Here is a 17,463-nt window from a genome sequence, read left to right as displayed (position 1 = left end):
TAATGACTATTCTTATGTTACTTATAGAAACAAAGATCATATTGACTATACCCATAATCAAGTGAAAACCAGAAGTAATGTTGAGGACAAACATCCTTGTACATCTCATCAAAAGCAGTTACAGTCACTGAGAAGGCTTGGCACCTCAGAGTACACAATTTCTAATAAATTAAGTTCTAATTGCCTCACTTAAAGGCAATCCAGATGGCAGGATTTCAGTTACCCCACAACCCAAAATGTTGCTAAGCAATTTCAAAAAGTAGTTGTTTTGTTCAGCAGATAATCTTTTATTTCAACAACACATACAGTAGTGGAAACAAGATCCTTAACAATCTTTGATTTCAAGATGATCCAAAGTTCTGTAAACAGCTGAAGTGTGAGGCACACTTTAAAATTCTACTTCTTATGCTGTTAAGAAGTTAAGTGCAAACATTGGAAGTATCTTTTAGTTTCATTTTTTAAAGCTTCAAATTGTCAATACAAAAAGAAGCAGATCTTTCACCTTTGTGGGCTTCTAGGCTATTGGACTGTGAGCATGCTGCTGAAAGAAGGGAAGTTGTAGAAATTCATGATGGGAAAGATTCCCTTCAATAAATATATGCAGATGCACAAGGGGATTAAAATGTAGCTGTCGTGACACCTATTAAGACTAATAGTCTTCTATTTGGCCACTGCCCATTTTTCCATGTACAGGGGAAAACATCTTAAGACTGGAATTTGCTGAAGTCTGCAAGCTGTGGGGAGCTACTTATGGTAGCCCGTTAAGGAACAGTGAGGGAAAGAGCAGCATCAAGATGTTGGGATACTCAGTCCAGTCTTTCCAGGGAAGGAGGCTCTTCTGAAGGGGGAAACTTGCACCAGCTATAGCTAGGGGGACACTCAGTTACGAAAAAAGACTTTCTTTTCTTTTTTTCTTCCTCATAGTTCTGGTTCTGCCTGAATTAGAATGATCATTACAATTTCAGGATTGTCTTTAAATGAGTGAAATGCTAAATTTTTAAAAGGAGTAAAATTTTCTCTGGTTTGACTTTGACAAATATAGTAAACCAGTCTAATTATGAAATTTAAATATTTTTCTTAGGATTATTGCTCCCTAAAGCTTTTTAAGAGCTGATGCAGTCTAAATACAGCCAGTCAGAAATTTTGAGGAAGAAAAAAAAAATCTTAATGAGGAAACCAATCAACTCTAAAAAAAATTTAGCTGTTAAAATGGGAGATTTAAAAATATAAAGGTTTAATGAAAAATACCTTCCCTCCCCCCCCCAAATAGATTATTTTGAAACATTCTGCTTTCAGGGTAAGATGTTTTAAAAGAGGTTTTTTCCACACTCGTGGCTTATGGGAGGAAAAAAACAACTGACTTCTCATTCTGATCTAGGAGGAGTAGTCAAAATGTCAGGTACTGTTGTGAGATGGTACAATTACTGTTGTGTCAGTTCTACCTGCAAACAGACACGCTGCTCCCTCTTCTTCCTGCTTTGGTTCAGGTGAGCCCAGGTGTCATACCTCCCTCAGTTTTCCTCATTGCTGTAAAGCAGTAAGCCCACAGAAATGAAGCTCACAGTGCAGATGTCACTATGAAGATTCAAAATGTATTTACATGTATGAATTTAGTTTTGTTGACTGTGTAGTCACTGAAGCATCAGAGGAGTCTGTACAAAGCACAGGCTTTGTTACCTTTGGTGTGATTTCATGCATTGGCCACATCTCTACCCAAATGAATGATGGACCGTATGTTTTCTGACTGCCTTTACCTCTTTTGGATCTTCTTTGTCTGTAATTATACCAAACTTGATGAATCATTTCTTTGAAAGGTCGTGTAGTCAAAGTGTACAGAAGAGGATTCAAAGCACTGTTTATTGGCAGTATAAAAATCACCACCCAAGAAGTGATGGTACCTTAGGGAAGGAAAAAAAAAGGAAGCTGTAATATGCATTCCAACGTTCGCACCTGTTAATTAGGGCAAACACTTGATGCCCATGCAGCACAGCTTCTTGGTGAGAGGGTTGGTCATACTCTCCGAGGCTGAGTTCATGTCACAACAGGTACTTTTTCTTCTCACTGTTATGTCTGCACTGCCCTCTTGCATCCCTCTGTTTCCATGACTCCCATCAAAACCTGACATTTTTTACTCTCCCAGAAGTTCCATTTATCCCTCTTATTTTTCTGTACCATAGCTCCCTATTTGCCCTGGCACGTTTCTTGTTCAGCCCAAGCCCCACTTTCTTGCTCCAAAACGTTTTGTCTCTGCCTTGCTCCCTAGTCTCTTCCCGTGATCTCTGTTCTCCATCCTCTTCCCATGACAAGTGACATGCAATCCTAACAATGTCCTTCACGTCCTGTCCTCCTGCAAAGCAGTATCCTCTAGTCCCTGCATACCCTTAGAGGCTTGTTTTCTCATCTGTATCAGGATTTTGCCATTTTTCCCACTGCAAAGGGCACTGTATACATCCTGATTATTTCCTTCTTGCCCTGCTGGTGATGGTTTGTGTTCACACCATCTTCCTTTCTGAAGGTTTCCTGCTGTCCCACCTACATCAGAGTCTGTGTGCATTTTCACAGCATCCCCTTCTCATCCCTACTGTTTGGGAGATAAGTTACTGAGGGGCAGACAGAGAAGGGACAGTATTAAAGTGCTGAAAGATATTAGTTGGTGTCCTCTGTTGCATTGTTTGCATTATAAAACAATTATAGAACTGTTCCAAGCTGCACAGAAAGAATAATTTGCTCTCCCTTCCTCCCCTCTCTTCCTCTTCTCTGGCTTTACAACTTTGTTGCAGTATTAATACCTTCCTATTGATGCCCATCACCTTGGCTACACATTTGGAATCAAGCAGATACTGAGTTGAAAACCTGTGACAATGTATCCCCACAGAAAAAAAATATGCTACCAGCAGTGTTCAAAGCTTCCGTAAATTTGGACAACTATCTGTGTCTTTAATTTTATGAAATGAGTGATTACTGTTTAATCTGGTTTACATGGAACATTTATTTGCTGAACCCAAGATCATCCTGTGGTTCAGTAAGATTTCTTCAAGGTTTCTTGACTCAGAATACATGTGCTTCTACTTTTCACAATATTTTCTTTAGAATTTCTTAGTAGTTTTGATAACTTCGTGAAGAAGCATTTTAGAAGATTTCAAATAACTGAAAATGTTTGACATAATCAGCGTAACTTCTAGACATTTGAAACATAAGTGAAAACTTTGAAAATGTGACTCCCAACACTCCTGGGTCAGCACAAAAGAAAATCCTCTGAGCTAAAATGTTTTCTTGCTAACATAGCATTGTGACATATAGCTGTACATTGAGTCTGAATCTGCAGTTGCTGATGGTACTGTTCATGTTCACAAGTTCTTTTGAACACTGTATACAAGCCCTACATAAAGATGCTATTTTTCTGGCAAGTACTGACATTGCAAAGAGAAGGAAAAAAATAAAGTGTGATTTTTAATCTTTCAGGTTATGCTATTTTTACATGGGAATATATTCGCAGCATGAAGAAGGTAAGCAGAGCTTTATATAACTTAATGTTTTGAACTATTTTTTCAGGATAGCAATTATATTGTTAAATCAATATAGGAAACACTGTATTGTCCTAAGCCATATTTATGCAACATAACCAACAAAAGCCATAGGATTAGAAAAGCCAATGCAATTCAGCCTTGGTTTTCAAATACCTTTTTTACATTATAGATATTTTATGGAGACAGACGAGCAGTTTGAATTCTTGGGTTTTTTTGGCTAACTTAATCTTTGATGATTATAGTAATATAGTTCAGTAGTAAAACTATGTAGTTCATTATATTGTGTGTGTATATATATATAGACATATAACATAAAGTTATAGTAATATAGTTCAGTATATTCAATTCTTTATCTTCTGAAGTAGAACCATCACTCTTCATACAGACATAGTTGAAAAAGACCTCATAGAAGAAAGAACATACCTGGTATTTCTACTTGAAGTAAAGAAAGGAGTTTCAAAATAAAAATGGGTATCCAACATAGTGCGTCAGTAAATACAATGAAGAAAAAACGTTTAGCAAGGATCATCTCTTTTTTAATATGATTCCGAATTTCAGTAGCTGTAATAGCTGTTTGGTGAACACTGTAAAACATACTCCCATAGGAAAACACGATGATGATAAAAGCTGCCAAGTTTACACCTGTTTAAGAAGTTAAAATTAGTTACAGTTTAACAGCATAATGGCAATTCCACATCACCTATTTGCAGGCTGGGTAGTAAAGGAAAATGTTTCATCTAAACTTCTAGTCCTGTAGGATTAAGAGGCCAGAAAATCTGGGTCTGCCTTCACCTGAACAATGAATTTTCACCTCAGGTATTTATTTCGTTCATCGACACTTGACAAATGGCTTCCATCTGATTCAAACTATGTAGTTCTCTAGTTTTACTGCTCTACTTCCCTAACAAAGTCTGTTCATTCAGGAACTTAATAGTCATTAATTTCTTTCTACCCTTTCAGTCCTTCATGCATTTTAAGATATGTAAGTATCTATCTAATACAGTAAAATATTCAGGCTAGAATAAGTCTTTAAGTGCTTACTAGAGCATTTAAATACAAGGTGTGAATGTCACAGCAAAGCTATTTTATTAGTTTGAAAATTAAGTTCATTTGCAGCTCTAATCATATATAAAGAAGAAATGCAACTTACCTAAAAAAATGACAACAGAATAAATCTGACTTCCTGAACTTTCTGATTGTTCTGAGTGAAGAGGAAAACAGACGCCATTGGTGCCATAGTAGTTCCTGAAAAATTCCTTATTGCTCAGTGGGATAAAAGCAACAGCAAACCCAATTATCCAGATAAGAACCAAAATGGAAATTGTCCTGCGTTTTCTGGGCTTCAAACACCTAAAAGGATAAACTATGCAAATGTATTTTTCCAAAGTCAGGTAAGTCAACAGCAAGACGGACACCTCTGTAGACAGAATAGCCAGCGATCCCACCAATTGACAATGAATACTGTCCATCCACAACTGAGCGTGCTTGTTGTATTCTCCGCGATATTTAAGATCAAAAGCTCCAATCACAAATAAATATATTCCCATCAGACAGTCAGCACCTGTGGGCACAGTGCTCAACATCATTATTCACACATCTGAATTTCCCATTCTCTGTGAGTATGTATATTGGAAAACAGATATACACATGTATACAAGAGTACATATTTATGTCAGCTAGTATATAGAGATAAAATCAATATTACAGTTGGAATGTTATTGTGAATTACAATTAAGGCAATATAATTCAGTCCTATTCCTCCTTGGGGTTTTTTTTTGTTTGTTTGTTTGGGGTTTTTTTAATTTTCATTTGGACTGACAGTCTATGTTTCATAGTTGTTTCCAACCAGATTTTTTGAAGCTCAGATAAAATTGGTCGGTAAGTAGAAAAAGATGTGGCTTCACTTATAGAAATATTCTTGCAACCCTTTTTTTTATTGGGTCTTACTCCTTTTGCTATTGACATATGGCTTAAGATAATTTGCTTTCAGTAGGGCATCTCCGCTATATTCAAAGTTTTGTTTTAGCTTGTCCAACTTATGCTAGTTCAAAACTGATGTGCATAGTCTTCTAAGACTAGTAAGAGAAGAGGAGCTGTCAACATAGAGCTGAAAGCTTCTCAGGTATTTTGGCTAGATGCTTTGTACAGTATTCAGATTGTTTCCATGGAAACAACAAAGTTGCAAGATCACTGACATGATGTATTTAGAAATGTAATCATTCTATACACCGTTGACAATTACCTTTCAAAATGCAACTAATTGTATTTGTGAAATCCTTACAGACTCTCCTGTATTGAGACAGGGTACTCAAGATTGTAGTGGCTGTAATGCCAAATAGTTCATCCATAAACTTGTCTTGCTTTTAGGACTAAAGTTAACCACCCTAATGCTTAATATTGGGCAGCTAGGAATGATTGATTTTCTGTAATCGCATAAGTAACCTTTTGCTCATGTGAAAAATAGAGTAACTATTTTGAACCCAGTATTTACATGTGCAAATTGCTATTTACTCAAAAATGCATAGTAAGGTAGAGTGTTTTGTGTTGTCACTTGCAACAGCATGAAAGTTCAGCAAATCCAGAGCTGGAAATATGTCACTATATTACAATAACAGATATCACACATGCTATGAGCAGATTAAAGCAATATTCTTTTACACATGGAGTACTCACAGCAGAGAGACATTATTGAGATGGCGTGGAGCTTATTCTCCGATCTGATATAAGGCCTCATGCAGATAACAAAAATATTTCCAAAGCAGGTGATGGCAGATACAACCCAGACAAACACTCTCTGTATGATGCTAGCTAAAAGATTCTCAAGGGATGAAATCCCATCAGTATTGGGCTTACAGCTGCGCACATGAGGGGCATATCCACAGTACTGGAATTTCTTAAAATATCTGGTTGTGAGAAAGAAAAACAGGTAAGAGATGGTTCTAGTCTGGTTACCAAAACTTTCTAGTAACTAGTCAGAAAACATATTCTGAAAAAAAGAAAAATTAATTACAAACTGTCAAAATTTGACAACTTCTCACATGCTGTTTTTCAAACACTTTTGTTTTCAGTTATCTAGTGTTCTGTAAATTGTAAAATTCAGACCCAAAGAAAGCAAACTGGAATATTCTACTTACATGTGGGAAAGGTTTCTCAGGGGTCTGAACATTCTTCTCTGGATGTTTACAATTTCAATGCCCTCCAAGCTGCTGTAAACAATATACTCTCAATAAAAGGTCATAGAAACTCAGTAGTAAAGCAGCAAATTTTATGATCATTTAATTGTGCTTCTATGATTATATGAAACTAGAGATAAACTTTAATCTCATCTAATCTGTCATGCCTTTGAAACTTGAACAGAAAGTCTACATAAAAGATGAAGTGGAATAAAATAAATTGCAGCTAATTGTAATAAACATGCCATACTTCCAAAATCATGAAGAAGGCTCTCAGCAGTGTAATCTCTGATTATTATGTTGCCTTTCCAAAGTATTGTTCTACTGATATTCTTTCATTATCTCTGGGAAAATAATAACTTGTTCCAATAATAATATTTTACATGTCTCTTCTGTCTTTTATCTTAGGGAGAGCTTTACTAGACAAACAAACCACTGCAGGAATTCAGTCTTCATTGTGTCAAGAGCAGCAGGAAGCTGGGACACAGAACATGGCATGTAAGGGAAAACACTGGCTTTCTTGTGACACATAGATGGGATTTCTTTTTTTGCTGTTTTTAATATATTGAAAATGACACTATTATTTCCCCTGCAGTGCTAGATCAGTAAAGTGTAACTCTGTAAGTTGTTCTTTTAGAACTTCAGTTTCTATATTCTTCCAGTCAATCCCGTCTGCTAGTTAGATGTGTAACCAGTCAGAGTTCTCCTTGTGGGGAGCCTGATTTGAAATTCTCTGTCCAGTGCTTTGAATGCAATATTCATGTGAGTTCTGAGCACATTTTTTTAAGCAGTGGAGAAAAGTACCAGCCTTACTGGTTAGTTGCTGTGGGCTGGTGGGCAGGTTTGCTAGGAGATAAGAAAAAAAGTCTCCAATGTGTAAGTGTGTTAGTTTTATTTAAGCATTGCAATGAACTTTAGCATGTGCTTTACCAGCTATTCTTACTATTTCAAACTAGCAAAGAGGCAACTGGTGTTCTACAAACTCCTGAAATATACAGTTTCCTATAGATTTAACAAGATTCTATATCTACAGATTTTTCTATATAGATTTTTCATGATTTGACAGCTTTCTTAACTTAAAAACATGGAAGGTCATGGTCACTGAATTGCATGAGTTCTTTGGTGTTAAATAATGGATATATGCTCTAGCCTGACTGTTAGGGAGGTAATTAATTATTCTTTTCTGTGCTTAGCTGCATATTTTCATGAAACTTGTATAGATTTAGTATTTTCAGGTTGTTGGCCATTTACCAAATCACTGTGAAGAAGCTGGAGTGATCAACAAAGGCATGTGTTCTGCTGGCTACAGCTCAGGGGTCAAATCATAAACTCATATTACGTTCCTACCCAAGGAAACATCTCTTTTTGGATCTCCACAACCATTTCAGTAGGGCCTGTTATGATAGGACAAGGGGTATTGGTTTTAAACTAAAAGAGGGTAGATTCAGACTAGGTATAAAATAGAAAGATTTTATGATGAGGGTGGTGAAACACAGGAACAGGTTGCCCAGAGAGGTGGTGGATGCCCTATCCCTGGAAACATTCAAGGTCAGGGTGGACAGGACTCTGAGCAACCTGATCTAGTTGAAGAGTCCCTGCTCACTGCAGGGGGGTGGGACTAGATAACCTTTAATGGTTCTTTACAACACAGACTGTTCTATGATTCTCCAGTTCTAAGAATTTGAAAATATGACCAACAAGAACCAATGCTGTGCTCTACCAAGCTGGTTATTGCAGATGTGCAATGGCTTGTGAAGAGGTACTCAGATCTACCACAGGATAGTTTCAGATTTGCAAGGTTGTGCAATAGTGCAGTAACAGTTTTAGGTAGACCTCTGCTGGCAGAATTCACGTTAGAGCTGCTGTGGTAGTGCGCCCACAAAAACTCCTCCATAACTTTTCAAAAAGGTTTGTAAAAGTCCCACCTCCCTGTGACATGGCAGCTGAATCATATTTGGTTTATATTACTCTTTTCTTTGTGTTAGCAGTGGATTCTGTAAGAATGGAAATACATCCCCAAACTTGTACAAATTCCTTTATAATTCCTGTCTTTACATATCCTAATGATACCTGCCCATAGTGTTAATAGCCCCAACTGGACCTTGCATGACCCTTAAGCCCTGTGAACAAGTTGTGCAAAGTCAAATAAAGGTTGCATTAATCTTGTTCTGTAATAGCAGAAAAGACAATGTCCTCTAAGATGAATTTATGATCTATTTTTGTTGAAAAAATTTCTATTATGAAATGGATATTTTCAGGAAGGAAAATTTGAGTATTGCTAGTAATTATTTTCCTTGCTCACATTTTTGGGGATCATCAACAAAACTAGAAACTTTTTCAAGGGCAGTTTCTTACAGAACATATTCTGGATCACTTCATTTTGAAGGAGATGTGAATAATCACAAAGAAAATATAGCTAAAGTATAAAAACTTGATACTTACAGGGATTTGAGTTTAATTAGAAAATCAAACTGATCTATTTGTATTTTCTTGATGGGGTTGTAAGAAAGGTTCCTGTAAATACAACATAGACATAAGTAACTTTGTACATCTCCCTTATAGTTTGTTCTAAAAATAAAATCATACTAAATAGAATCATCTAGGTTGGAAAAGACCTTGAAGATCATCTAGTAATAACCCTATTAGAGACATAGGCAGTGGAATGTAAAAATAGACATTAATATTAGATGTCATCACTCTGTGTAAGAGTGTTTCTAGGTATATCCCCTTCTTCTTCTCCCTGTAACTTTTCCTTATGTTTTCATTTTGATATTGTAACTAGAATGCACAAGCTCAATAAATGCAGCTGTACATACTTGGTTGCCCCAGTGTATTGTGATAGATCCTAAGGATGCTGAAAAAACACAAAATTAAGCTATTCCACATACTACCTCCTCTCTTCTGGAGAGGTCTTTGATTCTGTGTCCAGATTGGCCTCTGATTCTGGCCTCTTTCAGATTATGAGGGAAGGACTGTGACTTTCCAGCAGCAGCATTTGAGAATTTGCCTATATATGGCTCATGGGAAAAAGAGACTATCTTTCTGGTTTTATGATACCTTACACTTTTTTGGAACTCTTCCACAGGAAAAAAGCAGTTGCAAATGAGTCATCTGTAGATGTTCTTACATGTTTATGATCTATTTTTACAGCCAAATCCTGACACCACATTAAACATTCCCATCGAATCATTAATTTCTTATGATATGCCTCGCTTAGGTCATTTCATATATATTAATAAGATCTAGAAAAAGGTAAAATTTGAACTTGGTATCTTTTGGGACATGAAAATACGCATCTTATACAAAACTATTCCGGGCAAAATGTTATATATGAGTTACTTTTGGGATAAGTATTTTTTAGGCATATCTTAAATAATGTGTACAAACAAAGGTGCTTTTCTCAGCATTCATGACTGAAAGTTTCATATCAAATGAGTAATATACAGCTATATATAATAATAAAAATAGTAATCAAGAATTCTTACAGTTGTGAAAGCTCCTTCAGATCCTTAAATATATATGGAGAAAGTGATTCAATCTTGTTGTTAGCCAGATCTCTGCAGGAACAGCCACAGGTAGGATACAGTAAGCTCTTACTGCACTCAGTAATTTTACCAAACAGTTTTGCAATTTCAAGACATGCAGTTTTATTCTATTTGCCAAATAGGATATTGTTTATTATATAGGTTATCAGAAACTTGGAATATAGAAGAACGCTGTTAAAACAAGGTGGAAAGCTAGATCCATCAGAACTCTATCTAGTCAGCTCAGATATTCCATTAGATACATAATTAATTATGGGTTTATTTATATCAAAGTAAAATACACAACTTGGGTTGTAGGAGCTTGGAAATGAATTAAATGTACTGATCTGTGATGGGAATTCTTTCGCATGGACTAATCTTTGTTCTCTCTACCTTGCTCCATAATTTCACTAAACATAAATCCTAATAACTGTGAATAGAGGAGTAAAGGTCTCAGTCTGACTGAAACTGGCTAACTGTTCTAAAAGACACTGAAGGCACACAAGCACTTGGACTGTGGTAATGTAAGATTAATTAATATTATCCTGTTCAGGGGACATAACAGTCTTGTGAGCAAAACCAACAATATTATTGATACAGAATATTTATTTTGTCAACTGTTTCTTCCTGTTAAATATACAGAAGAAAACCCCCCAAGGATGTATGCTATCTTCAGAGCACGTTATATGAAATAGAATTTATGATAAATTATACTTGTAATATAAATTATAAACTTTGTGACTTGTACAAGTAAAAGAAATCTACTCACAATTCGTCTAACATCTGGAGAGAAGAAAAGCTGTTTTCATTTAAAAAGCTAATTTTATTTCGTCTCATCACCCTGGAAAAGTAAAACAAACTTATGCTGCTGCTTCTTGACATCTATTTGGTTTTAGAGAAACTTTTTATAAAATTTTAAAATTCACTCTTCTTTGCATCTTCAGATATTTGCCCAATTCAGTAAACAAGCTAATCAGATCTAGAAGCTTACCATTTTATCATTTGATAAATAACTTTTGTTGCCTATACATGCATGTATTTGTACGTGTGTGTGTGTGTGTATATATATATATATATATATATATATATATATACACACACACCATAGGAGGCTGGTATAAATTGGCTGAGGGCAGGAGGAAGATTAAGTGGGTTGGAAGGCTTGTGGCCTAACCATGTCTTGGACACAGGTACATGCCTGTGCAAACTTTCCTGCATTTGTATTTTACCTGCCACTGTGCTTGCTCCTTAAATGAACAACCTGGATTTTAAAAGCAAAGACAAAGCCAAGAGTATGGGTACTGCACAAGAGTTGAAGTGACAGGTACCATGGTGCCTACTAATCTATCAAAAAGAAGGGATTTTCTGGAGATGATTACATCATTACTGAAGAAACTTTAGGGAAAATTCTAAAATTGATGAGTCAGCCAAATCAAACTCTTTAAAATGAAGAAACCAGCTATGTATTTTGTATGTTTGCTGCTTTTTATTATGATATTTTTGCCTCCTTTTCCAAGTAAAAAGTTAGAATGAAATTTTCTAAATCTTAATATCAGTCAAAATCACTTCAGTGAAGTTTAGTTGCATATATCAATGCTGAACTTTGTCATAAATGTAAACAACGGTTATTCTATATGGCACTCGCTCAAAACCAAGCATTTTCATTAAATCTCCTTGAGATCTAAAAGACCATGATACTCAGAAAGCTTTTGTATTAGTTGTAATGAATCACTTGACTGTTCAGCACAAGCATATCACTTTGGCTAGCTAACATATCCTATTACTTACAGTACAGTTAGAGTGTTGCAGGAGATGAAAGTGACATTTCTCACATGATGAATATGGTTGCCTTCGAGGTCTCTGGGATATAAAAACAAAACATCAATCACTGAAAAGAAATTCAAGCAGTTATTCTAAGGTAATTAAAGAAAAATTACTACCAGAACTTCATGACTACATGGAAGAGAGTGGGAACCAGACATGCAATATTTCTGACACTTCAGGTCATCAACTCTGCAGTGACCCAGCAGGCACTCTATAGGATCCAGCACCCCGTTAGATAAAGTGTCATGGAAGTGTCATACAAGGACAACAAAATAATATTTTTCTAGTGAAATAAGGTAGACTTACAGCCAGTTTAGCCTTGGCATATATTGGCACAAAGGTTTATCAGGCAAGCGAGCAAGAGAATTATTCATCATCTCTCTGAAAAAAAAAAAAAAGATATAGCTAGCTGTATCTGTCAGAAATTACATTCTATAAAAAATTCATGTCTCATATTTTTACTTTTGAAAAAAAGGCAGTCAAAGCTTGATTTGTTTCTCATAGTCTTGATAGTAGTTTTATTTTCTTAAACTTCCCCATATTTTCCCGGTGGCATTCTGTGGAGCAGTATTTTATCCTTAACTCATTAATTACAAGGTAAAGGAAAGATGTTCACTTCTCTGCTACTGAAATAAAACATAGCAAGTCAACACACATATTTTGACCATTGGGTTGTAACATGTAACTTCTATGGGTGATGGAGAAAGTGGGGTATGGGGGGAGGTTTCCCTCTGGGCTGCAGGGGAAGAGGGTCCCTCGTCTGTAGGGCTGGAAAGGACAGCGACAGGTCACAAGCAGGGTCTCAGGGAGGGATGCTGGGCTGCTGCCAGGGGCAAGGAGCTGTGGGACCCCACCTCCTGCGCCGCAGCTCTGAAGGACAACTGTTACCGATTGCTGCAGCTGCCACATCCCTGCCCCTCAGTGACACTGTCTTTTCACCATTTTTCCCACCCATCTCCCTACACTTTTCTAGACGCTGCACATCCACTGCTGCCAAAATCCTCTTACTCCAGCACATTTTGCCTGAGGGTAAGAAACAGCAGCAGGTGTACTGCCAGCACTCTGTGGTAAGCAAGCACAGCCATTAAAAAAAGTCTTTATATTTGTCTGTCCTTTCTTGTTCTGTTCTTTTAAATAGCACTTTTGGTCCTTATTCCATACTTACAGGAGAATTAGTGATTTGAGTCCGTAAAATGTTAATGGAGAGATCCGATTTATCCTATTATTTTCAATTATCCTATAAATTACAGCAAAGCATGTATCAGACTGATAACTGACTGCAGCCTTAAATTGAACAGATGATAAAAAGTAAAACACTTAAGTAGTTTTCTTCAAAAGTCCATTCAAACTACTTCAGAAATTAATAGACTACTCTTTAGCAGGTTAGGGTATTCAATAAATTAATTTCCTTTCAGAAGAATTTAATTTAAAAAAAAAAATTCAAGAAAATAATTACTTCCAACTTAGAAAAAGTTTATTCCTGCTAGTTTTTAAAATTCTTTGATCACTTTGAATGGATTCTCTGTAAAAACAAAGCAGCACCACATAACAGTGTTCCACATCAATCCAGCAGTTCTAGACACACAGAAAAATGTTAGGCATTTTATTACTTGCTTATTTTTAATAACTTTACTGAGTCAAAATAGTATTAATTTTCATCTGTCTGAAAAGCAGTAATAAACCAATATTTCAGATTATGACAGTTATTTTGTCTGGGGCATTGCAAACACTACTTACGGGAAAGACCTGCCCCAAAAAATTATCTTTCCACTATTTTATAGTATCCGAGTTATTTAATGTATTAATTTGTAACATTATTTAGTATTGTAAAAGTCATCAGTTATTGAAGTCACTAAGGCCCAAGAACTAATTTCTGCTCTCACCAAAGTCAATTAGATTTTTACCATGCACACTGTAACAGGAGTTCCTTATTATGTAGTATCAAGTACTGCTATGCACAAAAATGAAAGCAATCTAAGTATTTCTTTGTCTTGCTTTAATTATTCATTGAGAAAATAAACATAAAATAAGCAAACAACATACAGCCATTCAAGTCTGTGGAGATCTTCAAAGACACCAGGCTTCAAACTGGTTATCTTGTTGTTACTCAGGTATCTAAAACAAGGCCAAACAAAGATAAATGAATGCAATTATAAATTAACAACAGATGCATGAAAATTAGTTTTAAGACTTCTGTTCCATGATAATTTATCAGAATACCACTAAAATTTTTCATAATGATCATTTCTGATAATTTTAATGTCCTTTGAGAGCAAGGCAGGATGGGATGCTCTCCTATTAAGGACTTTCAGAGCAGTCATGTAGAACATTTTGTCTACATGCAGCAAGTTAAATATTTTCACTTTGTGATATTTTAGGCCCTTCCCAGTTTCCTTCTGTGGAGTGATTTATACCATGAATGTTCCCAGGACCCCCTTCAGTCTTTGCTAAGGATGTTAGTCATAAATGTAGATACCAGAATTATGGAAAAAGGCTGAGAAATGAAGGGGGAGGGGTACTGTAAATGGTCTGGGAAGGTAATAGCAGCAGCTGTAATAACAGATAATCAACCACACTTGTGCAATGGAAAAATAAAAGGCACAATATTTTAAAGTTTTCCTTTTAAAAATACTATAGAAATAAAAACCTGAACCAAACAATGTAATTTATGTGTTGTCTGTCACCAAGCATTTTCCTTAAAAGTTAGAAGCACCTTTCAAAAAGCTGCTGCACAATAAAGAAAAAAGTGTTCTTTCATTACCAATACTGGTTAATTTGGTTTGCTTCTGTAAACCAAAATACAATGTTAAAGAGTTTTCATCCATCACAAGCTCTTGCTTTTGTTTTACTGCTTCTTCATTCTCTCTGACTTTCTGCAGGGTAACTACCAGACTTCTTCCATTCTGAGGATCTGGGGAATAAGAGTGAAGTATGGAGCCCACTTGTATTTTCAAAGTATTGTCCTGTCAGATAAACTTGCACAGAGAGCTTCTAGTCTATCTTTTCTTTCTCTATCCAATCGTTGAGTTTAAGATTTGGACCATTTTGCAACTTCCTAACACTGAACCAAATGAGCGACACATCTGTAGTGACTCTCAGAGCATTTCCTGCTGCTTTTTACTTCAGTATTTGAAAAGCAATACTTACAGTTTTGTCAAGTTGTATAAACCTTTGAAAGCACGTTCAGACACAGCTCTAATTTTATTGTTCTGAAGATACCTAAGAAGATACATACCCAACAATTAATTATCTAAGCACGCAAAGTCAAAGCAAGCATAACTAACCAGTGAAAATCTATCAACTAAACTGAATGCAAGTGTGATACTTAAAATCCAGTTCTCAGACTTGTTACACCTTAAATTTGGCAATAACCATTTCACAGCTACAGCTGAAAAAACTGCAAAGGTGTTTTGAAATAAATATCCACTCCCCCAGCAGAATTAGAAAAATCATTCAAATGGACACTTGGTTTACCTGGGATGAATAATGAAGTGTTTTTTTGTGACCTCCTGTTTCAGGTCCTAACCTTGCAGTTCTCACCTGTGTGAGTTGATCTTCATGTTTACCCTGAACCTTGCTACAATCAAAATTTTGTATGACAAATGTCAAATTAAAATGCATTTTTGAATTTTGTTTGTAGTACGAATTTTAAAAATGCTCCATTTTTAATATAATAAAAATGTAGAACGAATCTCACTAATCTTCTGTAAATTAAAAAATAATTTTTCCTTCTGTTTTTCTATATCTACTTTGATGAAATAATGAGTTCAAAAATGTTATTAACTACAAACATTAAATCCAAATAATTTTAAAGCATTATAGTGTTATTCTCTGAGAAATATTTAAATTTAAACCATTTAAATTAAATTGAAGTTAATAAATTATCCAGATGCATTCTTGTTAAAAAGCAGTAATAAATCTGACACGGGCTTTTGTGAAATGGGTTTGTGTCAAACACTGTTCAAAAGCTTTCCGAAAATGTACAGTTATAGATCAGAAAGATGTGGAATTAATATTAGAAACAAATGTATTGTACAAGTAGATATGGATATATTCCTTTTAAGAAAAACGTAGCTTTCAAGACTTTACGGTCATAATGGCACTTAATTGTGTGAACACAAGATGGTGCTGCAGTACAGTACAGTTTCCAAAAGTTACACTCCTGTAAGTTTTCTAGGAATATTAAATGCCTTGAATTGGTGACACAGTAGCCCTCTTCTAGACTTTTGTATTTAATTCTTAATTTCACTAATTCTTTATAAAGCAAAGTTGCTAAAATTTATGATTTCTGAACAACATATGTGTTACACATCATAAAACATAAAACAGTACTGTGTTGCCATTAAATTTTATTAGTTGAGGCATTATCACATTGATACCAGACCTAATTAGGAATAAAACCAAGTTATGTGAGTGAGCTTCCCATGACAATGGGAAGTTTAAGTTTCCAAACTTTTGTTTTGCAGAATAAATGAATTAAGTTACTTTAATTTCTTTTGTCATATTACTGTTCATTATAAACTTAACTTCCTTCAGACACAATGAAAGTTTAACTTTTTTTTTTCTGGTATAAAATAGTCAATATATTTTAAAAAATATGCAGAAATTATTACTTTGCAAAAAGAAAGATGTCAAATCAAGCTATTGGAGCCAAACTGGTTACACAATTAGATGAGGTGCTGAAGGGTAAGACAAAATAGAATTTAGAGTATAAACTGTGGGTTGTCACTTAGATGTTAAGTTCTCTGTGTGTATGTGTATGTGAGAGGAAGAGGATGAATATTTAAGGCATTAAATAGATATTTTAAGTGGAAGCACTCCCTTACAGATTTTTAAGGTCTTGGTATTTCTTGAAAATGTCAGCAGAAAGTTTCCTTAGCAGATTCCTCTGAAGAGACCTGTAGGAATGAATGCACACAGTAAAACTACTCTCCCAGCTTCCTACAGTGCTGCCACTTTTTTTATTCAATAAGAGCAGCTTTCACACTGCTAAATAATAAACGCAACATGAAACCATCTGAATATGCTACCTCTGTTTGCCTGAATATTTGTATCTATTTAAGCAGTAAGCCGAACACTTTATCATCAAAAATATTCTTCCAGGTCGCCAGAGCAATTGACAAAATAATAGTTAAATCTAAGAATTTAAAAAAAAAAAAAAAAAAAAAAAAAAAAACTGACTCAAGTACCCCATCAAGAACAAAAAAAACGTTCAGGGCATGGTTGGATTACAAGAAAGTCTGCCCAAAATCCAGCTGAACTGATTTACTACTTTTTCTAAAGTTATAACTGGGCCATTATTTTTGAAGTCTTTGTTGACTCTGAGCCAACAGCCATTTAAAATATTTATTTGACATTCCACATCAATCTTCGTTATAAAGTATTGTTGTATTCAAACACAGACCCAATTAGAAG

At 35.3% G+C, this 17,463-nt stretch overlaps 1 protein-coding gene across 1 annotated transcript in view; it reads right to left on the bottom strand.

The window, feature by feature from the left end:
* Positions 1-1,303: 1,303 nt before the first annotated feature.
* Positions 1,304-17,463, bottom strand: part of RXFP1 (relaxin family peptide receptor 1) — a 48,762-nt gene continuing 32,602 nt past the window's right edge. Inside the window, exons 5-18 of the mRNA XM_026848152.1 lie at positions 16,875-16,946; positions 15,196-15,267; positions 14,092-14,163; positions 13,214-13,285; positions 12,355-12,429; positions 12,013-12,084; positions 10,994-11,065; positions 10,186-10,257; positions 9,143-9,214; positions 6,662-6,733; positions 6,201-6,430; positions 4,678-5,088; positions 3,951-4,169; positions 1,304-1,898 (exon numbers count right to left, since the gene is read on the bottom strand). Of these exons, the coding sequence (XP_026703953.1) occupies positions 1,597-1,898; positions 3,951-4,169; positions 4,678-5,088; positions 6,201-6,430; positions 6,662-6,733; positions 9,143-9,214; positions 10,186-10,257; positions 10,994-11,065; positions 12,013-12,084; positions 12,355-12,429; positions 13,214-13,285; positions 14,092-14,163; positions 15,196-15,267; positions 16,875-16,946 (1,885 nt within the window). The 3' untranslated portion in view covers positions 1,304-1,596. The remainder of the gene's footprint in view (positions 1,899-3,950; positions 4,170-4,677; positions 5,089-6,200; positions 6,431-6,661; positions 6,734-9,142; positions 9,215-10,185; positions 10,258-10,993; positions 11,066-12,012; positions 12,085-12,354; positions 12,430-13,213; positions 13,286-14,091; positions 14,164-15,195; positions 15,268-16,874; positions 16,947-17,463) is intronic.

Source organism: Athene cunicularia (assembly GCF_003259725.1).
Source record: "Athene cunicularia isolate RWA chromosome 4 unlocalized genomic scaffold, athCun1 chr4_part2, whole genome shotgun sequence".
Taxonomy (NCBI): Eukaryota; Metazoa; Chordata; class Aves; order Strigiformes; family Strigidae; genus Athene; species Athene cunicularia.
The sequence above is the reverse complement of the archived record's forward strand: the minus strand, read 5'-3'. Positions and strand labels throughout refer to the sequence as shown.